The 12,776-nt window shown below is 37.1% G+C and overlaps 1 protein-coding gene across 1 annotated transcript in view; it reads left to right on the forward strand.

Moving 5' to 3' along the window:
* The window catches only part of chl1a (cell adhesion molecule L1-like a), a 40,863-nt gene extending 28,718 nt beyond the window's left edge, over positions 1-12,145 (forward strand). The window contains exons 24-26 of the mRNA XM_017487511.3: positions 1,103-1,234; positions 7,592-7,664; positions 10,787-12,145. Of these exons, the coding sequence (XP_017343000.1) occupies positions 1,103-1,234; positions 7,592-7,664; positions 10,787-10,940 (359 nt within the window). The 3' untranslated portion in view covers positions 10,941-12,145. The remainder of the gene's footprint in view (positions 1-1,102; positions 1,235-7,591; positions 7,665-10,786) is intronic.
* The last annotated feature ends 631 nt before the right edge of the window (positions 12,146-12,776 follow it).

The raw sequence follows: 12,776 nt of genomic DNA on the forward strand, positions 1-12,776 counted from the left end.
TGACAATCCAGAGCTGAGGGCACAAAATAAATCTAAATCAACAATTTGATAGCTGGGTTGAGGCATAACCCAGGTTCCACATTCTTTAGACTGTGCATCTGATCTTTGATCTCATCTCCTAAATATTAGATCCTTTACATCTAAGGCTTATTGTAAATTAAACTATAACTGATCATGGATTTAAAATACTTACTCTAACAGAACTTGGACGAGTCCAAATAGTATTACCTATAAATGAGACTAGAGACATCCTGGATATGGCTATATAAATTACCCATGTATTATTTACTGTATAACTATATAATTTATAATAATATATCTTATAATGGTATAATTTGTAATGACACTTTAGTTGTTACCCAGAAATCTGGATACGGATCGAGGTTCTTTTCATTAAAATAAACAACGTTGCCAAAAGGTCTACTCACTATGGGTTTTGCTGTGTCCCGTTTCATGTCTTGGATAGAGTGGTCTTGTATAGTATTCAGACCCCTGCACATTTTATTGGATTCTAGATTTATTAATTTTTTTATAAAATGGATTACTTTTACTTTTTACCCATTAATTTATACACAATAATGACAAAATAAAAAGATGTTTTGGGAAAGTTTTAATTACAAATTTATACAAATAAAAAACTGATTTAAATACAAATTACAAATTTATTACAAATAAAAAACTGAACTATTTAATTTAGCTAAGTATTAAGACCCTTGTTTTTAGGAGCTCCAAATTTAGCTCACAAATATCCCATTTACTTTCATTGTCTTGAAATGTCTCTGGACACGATTTAGAAAGGCACAAACCTCTGTGTTTAATGAACCCCAGTTCACATTTCAGACCAAAATCCATGTCCAAGGAACTCTGTGTAGACCTCCAAAATCAAACTGTGTTAAGACATAGATCTGGGCGAGGGTATAAAACTATTTCTAATGCTCACTGTGAAGCACAGTGGTAGAAGCATCATGCTATGGGGGTGCTTCTTAGTGGCTGGAAAGGACTGGTCAGAATTGAAGATAGGATGAATGCAGACAAATACAGAGAGCACTATAAATCATCTGTTAACCTGTAAACTAATCCTGATTAATTTATGCATTTGCAGATGCAGCAGGTGTACATGAGAGAATTTCATCTAAAAGCTGGTTCATCGGAATCATGTGTGCAGTGGCATTGCTCACTCTGGTAGCTCTAATTGCCTGCTTCGTGACCAAGAACAAAGCTGGAAAGTATGCAGGTATGATAGCGTTGATTCCAGAAGTACTCCACTCACTGTTCGTGTCAGACTCTCAGTCGAAATAACAGCTTTGTAGTTTTCTTCACCTATACTGCATGCCTAAGGCTCTTTCTCTCTGCTTTCATCTGAAGTGCACATAAGGACACACAATACTGTGCACAAAACACTGAATATTTCATTATCTTTGGATTTTTCTTTGCTACCAAACTGTGACTTTTCCCCATGAAACTTATCAGTCAGCTCTTTACTTTGAATCATATTTAGTTGTACTATTTAAAGAATGTTTTGAAAAAATAAAAATTAATGAAGACAACAATGAAAAATGGTAATATTTTAAGATGAGATAAGATGTACCTTTTATTGATCCCCCATAGGGGGACAACAGCACAAGCAGCACAAGTAGGATAAGTAACATCAAAGAAAGAAAGAAAGGAAGGAAGGAAGAAAGAAAATAATTTCCACAAATACATATACAATAGAAAAAATAGGAACAATAAAACAGATCTCAGTGTATGTACATATGCTACAGTTCTATTTGAATATGTACATGTGCAATATCCTCAGTATTTATATACATGTGCAAGATCTGTGAAATTACAATTTACTGTTGAGTGTGTGTTTCTGTGAGACTCAATCAGTGGAGTAGGAGGTACTGGATATTTTTGAGTCTGATGGCTGATGGCATGGAAGAGCCCCCCAGATGTTTTGAGGCACGCAGCTGGATGAATCGAATCTGCGGCTGAATGTGCTCCTGAGCCTCCTCAGCTCAGTGTAGAGAGGATCAGAAGGATTGTCCAGATAGCTTTCAGTTTCCCTCTCATCCTCTTTTTACTCACTTCTTCCACCATGTACAGTTCCATCCCTACCACAGAGCTGTCCTTCCTCACCAACTTGATCATTTTGTTGTTTGTTCAGTCCCAATGCCAACTCCCCAGCACCCCACAGCAAATATAACACTGGCCACCAGAGACTGATAAAACATCTGTAGCAGCCTATTGCACACATTAAATGACCTGAGCCTCCTCAGAAAGAACATCCTGCTCTGTCCTTTCTTATAGAGGGCCTCAGTGTTGACCAGTCCAGTTTGTTATAACTTGTAGGTGTCCACTATCTCCACTCCAACCCACCTTATCGCGATAGGTTTGAGAGAGTGCTTGCTACGCCGGAAGTCCACCACCAACTCCTTGGTTATCCCGATGAGCTGGAGCTGGAGGTGGTTGTTGTCGCACCATCTTATAAAGCTATCTATAAGGTCACTGTACTCCTCCTCCTAATTATCTGTGATACAGCCAACAATGGAGGAGTCATCTGAAAACTTTTGTAGGTGGCACATTCCCGAATTGAAGGAGAAGTCAGAAGTGTAGAGGGTGAACAAAAATGGAGACAGTATAGTTCCCTGGGGTGTTCCAGTGTTGCTAGTCACTGCTAGTTTTAAATTGTACAGCATTTATGTTTTTTAATTATTATTACAGAATGCAGAATTATTACACTTTATAGTAACGGTACCTTAGTTATCTTGATAATACATTCATAACCATTGCATAAGTGCTTGTTTTGGGTTTTTTAAGTACTGCTGGAAACCTTTATAAAGGTCTGTCAAAACTTGTAATGGCTTTTGTGACTTTGTCGTCATATGAAAGATGGAAGGGAATAACCCTCAATTGTTGTTGTTGTTATTATTATTATTATTATTATTATTATTATTATTATTATTATTATTTATAGACTGATCAAGACACACATGACACACATGACATTGAGAAAGTTGTAGGTACACATAGCGCTTTACATCAGTGTTATGAATGCAAATTTGATTTACACTTTAGTTTGCAGGTGTTAAAAAATAGGACAAGCAGTTGCAAGTCATGCTTTTAATAACTAATTCAAATTGCCAGGCAAACTTATCGTAAGAAACAGGCTTGAGCTCTTAGCCAAAACAAAGAAAATAAAGTGGCAAAACTGCTGTGGTGTGTGTAATGGCATGAGCTTTCCTGCTGGAAGAGATAAAGGGGATTTTAGTAGTTGTACATATGCTGCAAAAGTTCACATATTAACATCATGGGTCAGTAAGGGTCACCAATAGCTTTGTTGTAATATTTGATTGTGCAGGAAATAACCAGGTGTCCACTGGCTAGTACCATGTGAGCCCATACTAAGAGTCTGTTTCATATTTGTTGTGGCACATGACTTGAAATTCCTGGCAATTACTAGGTGTAGGCTTTGTCTCCAGAGCATGTCCAATTTCTTTTTCAAGGTCCCAGGAGTACAGGAGCTAGGATACATTAATCTGCTATGATGGAACTCCCCTCAACCTTGGCAGATGCGTTTTAATGAATTCTTTAAAAGCTGTCAGCTCTCACATTCTTGGAGCATGGGCAAAAGGAGATAGTAAAATTGAACCATGAAAAGAACAAAGCTCACCTGCCCTGACGAGGAGTCAAACTCTTCACTGACTAGTTGGATGTACCTGATGATCTCTCAGTGCTAGAAAGGGATGCAAGGTCCCCTCAAACCAATTTCTCCATTTCTGCAGTCATGAACTGAGAGCCAGAGATCCTATTTGCCTATGTCATAGTCTGCAGGAGATAATTTGTGTGAATAGAATGTACAGTATATGGGTAGAGTTTGGAAGAATTACCTTATCATTGAGACAAAATGGCTCCTACTCCCATGTCTGAGGCATCCACCTCCAACATGAAATGGAACTTAGGATCAGGATGCATGAGAAGTGAAACTGAAATAAATCTTTTCTTGAGCTCTACAAATGGCTCTGTGGTCTGAGAATTCCATTGGAGTTTGGGTTTTACCTCCTATGAGCACTTATTTGAGGGGAGCCCAACACAGATCGAGTTCCTAAGGAAGTGGCAATAGAAATTGGTGAATCCAAGGAAATGTTGCAGTTCCTTGACTGAACATGGTTTAGGCCAGTCATTAACTGCTGCCACCCTGTGGTCATCCATCTTGACTGTCAGTGGTGTAACATAGGAAGGAAATTGAAGTCTGATGGAAAAAAAATTCTGACTTCATGTACAAATGATTATCTAGCAAGAGTCTCAGAGCCTTGCAGACATGCTGGATGTGTTTGGGATGAGTAGCTGAGTGTATCAATATGTCATCAATATACACTACTACCTCTTGTCCAGCATGTTACTGAATACATAACTGATGAATGCTTGAAAAACTGAAGGGGCATTAATCAGTCCATATGGCATTACAGGCATCATAGCATCATAGCACTATGGCATCATAGTGGAGAAACTAGTCTTTCAGTTCCCAACCTCGTGTATGTGGATTTAGGTACAGTGCTGTGAAAAAGTATTTGATATGTTCTGTTTTTGGTATATCTCATACTAAATAGTTTAAGATATTCAAACAAAATACAACATAAAACAAAGGCAACCTGAGTTAACACACAATACAGTTTTTATTTTCATTGAAGCAAAAGTGATTCAACACCCATCACCCATGGTAAAAATTAATTGCCCCCTTAAATTTAAAATCTGGTTGTGCCACCTTTAGCAGCAATAACCGCAACCAAACGCTTCTGATGACTTCCTGGATGAGTAGTGGCTGTGCTCTTGGAGGAATTTTGAAAGGTCGGCCAATGGGAAGGTTTACTACTGTTACTGCTTTTTCCATTTGGAGATAATGACTCTCACTGTGGTCATTTGGAGTCCCAGAGCCTTTGAAATAGCATTATAACCCTTCCCAGACTGATGTATTTCAATCACCTTCTTCCTCATAATTTCTGGAATTTCTTTCAATTTTGAAATAGTGTTTTACTAGGTAAGACCTTTTAACCAACTTCATGCTGTTGGAAAAGGTCTATTTAAGTATTGATTTGATTGAATTAATTTAGCTGGTGCAGTACCTTCTAATAATTTGATGATGAGGTCAATCCTGCACTGTGGTGGAAGCTGGGTATCCAGCTTCATTAAAGTTCAATGGTTACTGGTTACTGTGATACAATGGTATGGCCACTAGAATCTGCTTTTTTGGATATGGAAGAAGGATGAGAGCTTACCCTTGTCAGAGTGTGCTTTTCATTAGCTTAGACTTGAAGACTTAGATCTTGAAGGCCCCCCACACTTGTATTGAAGATTTGTGTGGAATCGGTTACTCTCTTGGATTAAATTATCTAATTCTATATACATATTAATGAGAAAGACTTGCATGTCATCATGACACCTCCACATTACATCCACATTATAAATGCATATGCAGTGAAACCTCATTCCAACTATTGGCTGCAGGAAAGGTGCAGAAACAGAGTGCAAATTCAGTTGTCATTGAGGAACCCTAAGACAGGCACATAAGTCCTTCTCCACTCTCTTTTCCTTCTGATGAATAATCAAACACATTTCGTTTAGTGTCATGAATCATTCATACAGTGGTGTTTGAAAGTTTGTGAACCCTTTAGAATTTTCAACATTTCTGCATAAATATGATCGTCAGATTTTCAGAGTGATCTTAGTTGGTTGACCTCCTGGGGAGGGTAACAGTGGTCTTGAATTTCCTCCATTTGTAAACAATCTGTCTGACTGTGGATTGGTGGAGTCCAAACTCTTTAGAGAGGGTTTTGTAACCTTTTCCAGACTGATGAGCATCAACAACTCTTTTCATGAGGTCCTCAAAAATCTCCTTTGTTCGTGCCATGATACACTTCCACAAACATGTCTCATGAAGATCAGACTTTGATTGATCCATGTTCTTTAAATAAAACAGGGCACTCACTCACACCTGATTGTCATCCCATTGATCACCTTCAAATTAACTGTTAATCCTAGAGATTCACATACTTTGCCACTCACAGATATGAAATATTGGCTCATTTTCCTCAATAAATAAATGTCCAAGTATAATATTTTTGTCTCATTTGTTTAATTGGGTTCTCTTTATCTACTTTTAGGATTTCTGTGAGAATCTGATGATGTTTTAGGTACAATTAATGCAGATTTATAGAAAATTCAAAAGGGTTCACAAACTTTCAAGCACCATTGTACATGGTTACCTGTTAGCCTTCGTATTCCCAGACTTCAGTAGCCCACTCCAATGCTTTGCCTTTAAGCTATGAAATAATTATAGTGGTTTTGGCACAAAGGAACTCCTTTTTGATAGGTGAAATACAGTGAGCATTATATAACCACAACATTGTGAGGACTTGCCTCAAGTAGCAATTATCAAGAGATTAGCAGGATGACATAGAGGGACGTTTGGTAGAAGATGCCGCTGCAGATGTAGAATGAGTCAGCAGAGCTGGTCAGAAGGTAAATGTTAACATACTGCAGGAATTTGAGCACCTCTTCCAAGGTGGAACCCAGCATAGTTAGTTCCCATATGTTTCTGATTGGAAATGGCTTTGAAGAGATCAGAGCCATGCCTTCTTTCTGAATCATGTACACTTGCTGTGTTCATTATTATGGCAAGGTCTTCTGTAAGAAACTGGGATGCTTGCAGGGAGGAGCTGCACATATATTCTTTTTATTATTATACAAATCGCAGATTTGTAGTCGGAAACAGGCTGGAGGTCATAAACAAAACAAAGAAGATAAAAATGAAAAACAGATTGGAAATTGAGGACATAGAAAGAACATCGGAAGCATAAACACATGAGAAAGAACACTCAGTGGTGAAAACCATAGAGTAATAAAACCTTGCATAGGGCAGAGGAAAAAGAAAAATCTAGATGCATACTCTTTGGATGGATTGCGCAGAAATATATAATATATTATGGTACAAAAGAAAATTATCTTGTCTATAGTTTTTACCTCTTTGCAAAGTGATCAGACCTTGAGTTGCTATTTTATTACACAGTTGAGTGTTGTATTTGCAAACTAACTCACTTTACGGCCTATTCCCTGTTAATACTGATAGGTTTGCAAGGAATTATTAGAATAAAGACGTGTAGCGCTGACACTACACTCTGTGTGGTAGCATTTGGCAGCTTTCCTTAAAGTACTTTCTAGTAAGAACAATACATATCAACCTCAGGATTTATTTATGTTGCTATGCAGTAGCTGTCATTGCTATAATAATACTATTGATCTGAGGTAAATGCACACGTTTTCAGAGTCATTCTTTGAGTTTCCTGCAAAAGGTGGATTCTTACATATTCTGAAATTTGTACACATCTTCAAAGTAATCAATGTCATTGAAACCCACTCAGAAAAAAGCAAAGCAGAAAACCCTTCTGTCGCTTTTCAGCCCACAGCTCAAAACAGTAGCTTCATTTTCAACACAGCTGTATATGACTATAAATCAAAGAATAACATTAGTGTTTCAACTGTGAAATATAAAGGCAACTTTTTTTTTTCTAAAAGTACTTTATTGTTTCTTTTTTAATTATCCACTCTGCAGTGAAAGAGAACGAAGAAGTACGACCACATCTGGAGTTTAAAGGCATGAATGATGAGACTTCCTGTGAATACAGGTAAATGATACTTTCTGCTGTGTTTGGTTGCTAATGTGAGGCTTTTGTATAAGTGTGTCATAACACCATGTCTTTCTCTGCTGCAAGCAAACCATACAATCATAGCAGAAAGCATGGCAAGTGAAGAAAGAATTTGTGCAAACCTGTGTGTGGATGGGGTGTGTGTGATAATGGTGTAGATCTATGTACAGTGAAAGAGTTAGTCTAGTACCTTTTTAGAACAAAATATTCATGGCATGATATTAACAGTGTAATAACCATAAAATCCAATCAATACATCATTCTGCTTCTTCAGCAAGTACATATTAATAAGAGTGGCATGGACTTAGTAGGAGGTTTTTTCTTTTCCTTTGCTATGTACAAATTTGTGTGGAGCTGCAGAGCTCAGAGGTTGTTCTAGGGACTGTGGGGGCCCTATGACAGGAATGCAATCATTGCATATGAATAAGCACACATTCCTAAAATTGACTTAAATATTATCGCTTGCAACTTAGTTTCATTGTAGTCTTAAGTAATAACTTAAAACTTAAATCTACTTCAATCACAACTCAGTATGCAGAATAATAAGAGCAGTTACATTGATAATCAGTGGTGGCTCGTCCATAGTGGTGGGTGGGCCAGAGCTCCACCATATAGAGTTGCAATCAAAATTATTCAATCCCCATTGCAAATCTGGTTTATTGTCAAAATTTCAGCTGTTTGCAATGAACAAATCAAGTAAAAGCAATTGAAATAGTTCAACACAACAAAAGCTTTAAGTGGTTTCTGCAAATTCAACTGAAAATGCAACTTATAATGACTTCTCCAGTCTCACAATTATTCATTCCCCTGAATAGAATCCCTCACAACAGCACAAATATGCAAAACAGGTGTTGTCTCAAGCACACCTGATGCAATTAATTAAGGGCTTCATTAGTTTCACCAGGTGTGCTTGAGCTGGAACACATTAACTACCTGAACTGGTTAAGGGTAGAAAATACTTGAAATACCTGAACTGGCTAGGGGATTGTTGAATGTACACTACCTGGATGGGGCAGAAAAAGGAAGCTATCAATGGCTGCAAGCAGATTTTTGAGAAGGCATGTTATGAAAAACTCTCGAGCGACTGCAAAAGACCTGCAGCAAGACTTGGTGGTAACAGGCACTGAGGTTTCATTGAGCACAGTGAGGCGCATACTAAACGCAGAAGGTTTATATGCCAGAACTCCAAGACGTTGACCACTACTGACCCCAAAGCACAAGAAATGTTGTCTCAAAATCATATAAATAAGCCACAGAAGTTATTTGATTCTGTTCTGTGGCGCGATGAAACAAAACTGGAACTTTTTGGCATGATGGATCAACAGTATGTCTTGAGGAAGAAGAATGAAGAAAGAACACTCTGTCCACAGCCAAACATGCTGTTGGCTCGGTGATGCTCTGGGGCTGCTTTGCATCCTCTGGCACTGGAAACCTGCAGTGTGTAAGGCAAGATGGATTCATTGAAGTATCAGGAAATCCTAGGAGAAAACCTCATCCCATCTGTGAGGAAGCTGAAGCTTGGGTGTCATTGAACATTCCAACAGATCCCAAGCATACTTCAAATTCCTGTAAATTTTGACAATAAACCAGATTTGCGATGGGGGTTGAATAATTCTGATTGCAACTGTATATCCACTATCAACCCAATATTAATCTCCATAAAATCCTCATTCACAACTTATTCACAACAGTTTTAAATTCCTAATAATACTCATACTAATTAGCTTCTTCTTTTTTTTTCTTTTTTTTTTGCTAGCCTTTCTACAGTACATGTTGCACAATCACAGGAAAGTATGCTCACTGTCCCACTTAGCTCTAATAAAAGTTAATATTTCACCTATTTGTCAGAAATGGGATCTGCAATAAAGATTAATAGAAGAACATTGGGGCAGAAATCATGCTGTCCATGCTGCAACATTTGATCTATTAGCAACTTCACAGCATTGTAGTTACTGAGGAAATGTGTGATATTAGTAGGGCGGTACGATGTGACCTAAAGTCAAAATCTCGATTAATTGAACATGTTACCTCGATTATGATTAATGAACAATTATTTTGCTTTTGGGTGTTTTTTTTTTTTGTTGTTGCCCTCATAGTTTATTGACAAGGTTTGTACTGTAAATATGCTCAACTATTAAAAGTGGGATATTTTTTTCTAATGAAAGCATGCATTTCTTATCTTTTTTATTTGAAAATAATTGAAGGAAACACAAACTATTGAACTACTATAAACTATATAACACAAACTATTAAACTATATAAACTATGGTCCTACTTGAGCAGAGATCAGAAGTGGCTGCAGAGTGCACACTTCAGTTCAGCAGCTACCTTTTTATGATATGTTTTGTACATGTTGGGCAGCACAGTTTGGGAAAAATATGGTTGCAATGGCACAGTGTATGTTCTGTCGAGAGTTTTTAACAAGGTGTTTAAACACACTGTAGCTATGGGAGCCATATCTTTCACGATGTAGTAACAAATGGCATCAATTATTTCTTTACATCTTCTTGAATCCTTTTCATATTGTGTAGCATTTTTTAAATGGCAATGTTTTGTTCACTCTAGTGGAGCCATCCACTTATAAATAGTGCATCTCCTATTCATATCATGTTAATGAATGTTCTCTTTGTCCTGCAAGCTTGGCACCCAAACTATAACAAATATAAAGTATGAAAGTATGAAAAAAAAATCCCTTTTTTGTTGCCTCCCATTGGATCCCAGGCCTGATGCACACCTCTAGTCTCAACCTTTCTGGCAAGGTTTAAAAAAATAGTGTGCCTCCTATTTGTATCTGTTTTAGTATTCAATTACATTCCTTGTCCAATCATGGATTGCTCCTGTGTTCCTCAAGGAAGTAAAGTAGCCCAACAGGCTGTTTGTTTGCACACACTGTTTCTCTCATTGTTTAGCATTATACCAACATCTGCAATTGCTCTCTGTCTCTGAGCACACACTATAAACTATTGCAGCATTTGAAGCATTGCTATTTGAATTTATCAGTTAGAGGAAAAACAGTGATTCCATCCTGACCTCTTCTTTCTCTTTTCTCTTAGTTTGCTCAGGTGAAATTAGTCATTTTGTTTGGTTTTGTTTTTTTACAGTGACAGTGATAGAAAGCCTCTTAAGAACAGCCAGCATACACTAGTGGGAGACATCAAAGAAGACAGCAGAAGCATGGACAGCTCAGATGACTATGGGAATGAGGACTGCGAGTTCAGTGAGGACGGATCTTTCATTGGTGAATATGTTGGCTAGAAACAAAGGGTATCCATGGACTTGACAGTTTGAGATGCTGTTTCATCTTTTATACTATTAAATGAGTGAAAGTCTGTGTGTAATTTAAAGATGCAAATGGGTGTATATTAAGAATCTGAGTGTGTGTGAATGCTCACTTGTTTAATTAACATTGCAAAACACACTGGCTTAATATCATATGACAAACTAAGTTTCTTTTTCACTTCAAAACTACCTATGTTCAATGTTCAACAACTGGGTGGATTTTTAAAAACTGGCCATGGCCCCACCCAGTTCCCTGGGTAAGCTCCAGGCTCCACCATGACCCTGTGTAGGATGAGCAGTATGGAAAATGGATGGATGGATGGATGTCCATGGCCCCTCACTGACTCGATCATGTCATGACAGTAAATCTTTTATTAGATGCCATGAACCTGGTATGCATGGGCACAAAAATGTCCTCTCAAAAAGTCATAACGAGGTATGGATCCTATGAGCAAATGAGTTTCCTTTGATGTTGATGCAATAGATAACATAAGTATTTCTGATTCTTACATAAATCTGAAAACCTGATACATTTCTACTCAAATAAAATCAACATATACACTGCCAGTGGAATAAAAGGGAATCCTTATGAAAACATTTAAAATAAAGTGATGACCCATGCTTTAGTTTTGCATGGCCGTATTTAATTTTTAACATACAAAAACAATCTTTAATCTTAGTCTTGGCAGTTTTCTTGTATTGCAGTTTATGCCTACCTCTATCTGATGTCTTAAACTATGTGTCTGAATTTTACTGTACATAATTTATGTAATTTTTTCTTCTTCTTGTTTTCAGTGAATAATTTTTTGTTAGCACATTTTTTTTTACTTGTCAATACTATTATTCATACTGAAGTTTCAATGTTTGATCAGAATATTCTACAGAGTAAAATGCATAAATATATGAAACCTAGATGCTGCATTATCCACTGTTGCTAACTAATTTATCTACTTTCATACAGTAACTTTCTGACATGTTAGAAGAGCAAAAATCTCTTGTAAGCCAGTGTAAGTATTTGGAGAGATGTGGGTCTAACCAGATAATGTATGTTCAACAAAATTTGCTTTATTTTATTTTTTTTTACAGATGCATTTATATAAAGGTGTAAATATATTGTGGGACAGCCTGCCTTAATTCTTTCATAAAGACCCTCATAAAATAAAAACATACATGATCTCTGAGACCTCTCTTGTGAAAAGTAATTCCTTATTCTCTTTTTTGAGGTGACACTTATTCTTCCATCCAAATGGTGCACAGAAGTGTAGACTTTCATCTTTAATTCAAGGGGTTTAACAAAAATATTTTTAATATATATTATCATAGATATAAAAATATTTTTTATCTTCACAGGCTCAAAGGTAATTGGACAATTAACTGTTTCCTCGTTATTTCATGACAAATTAAGGAGATAAAAGGAGTCTGGAGTTGATTCCAAATTTTTAATTTGCATTTGGTAGCTGTTCATGGGAACACAATATACGGTCCAAAGAGGTGTCAGTGCAAGTGGAGGAGGCCATCATTATGTTGAGATAAAAACAAACAAAAAAACCCAACTTACCAGCATGATAGCAGAAACATTGGGAGTGGCCAAATCAACAATTTGGTAAATTCCTAAATAGAAGGAATGCACTGGCGAGCTCAGAAACACCAAAAGGCCTGGAAAACCATGGAAGACAACTAAAATGGATGATCGCAGAATTCTTTCCTTGGTGAAGAAAAACCCCTTCACAAAATCTAGCCAAGTCAAGAACACTCTGGAGGAAGTAGGTATATCTAGGTAGGTATTGTCATAGTCTACAATCAAGGGACACC

This window comes from Ictalurus punctatus, chromosome 15 (genome assembly GCF_001660625.3).
Source record: "Ictalurus punctatus breed USDA103 chromosome 15, Coco_2.0, whole genome shotgun sequence".
In the NCBI taxonomy this organism is placed as follows: domain Eukaryota; kingdom Metazoa; phylum Chordata; class Actinopteri; order Siluriformes; family Ictaluridae; genus Ictalurus; species Ictalurus punctatus.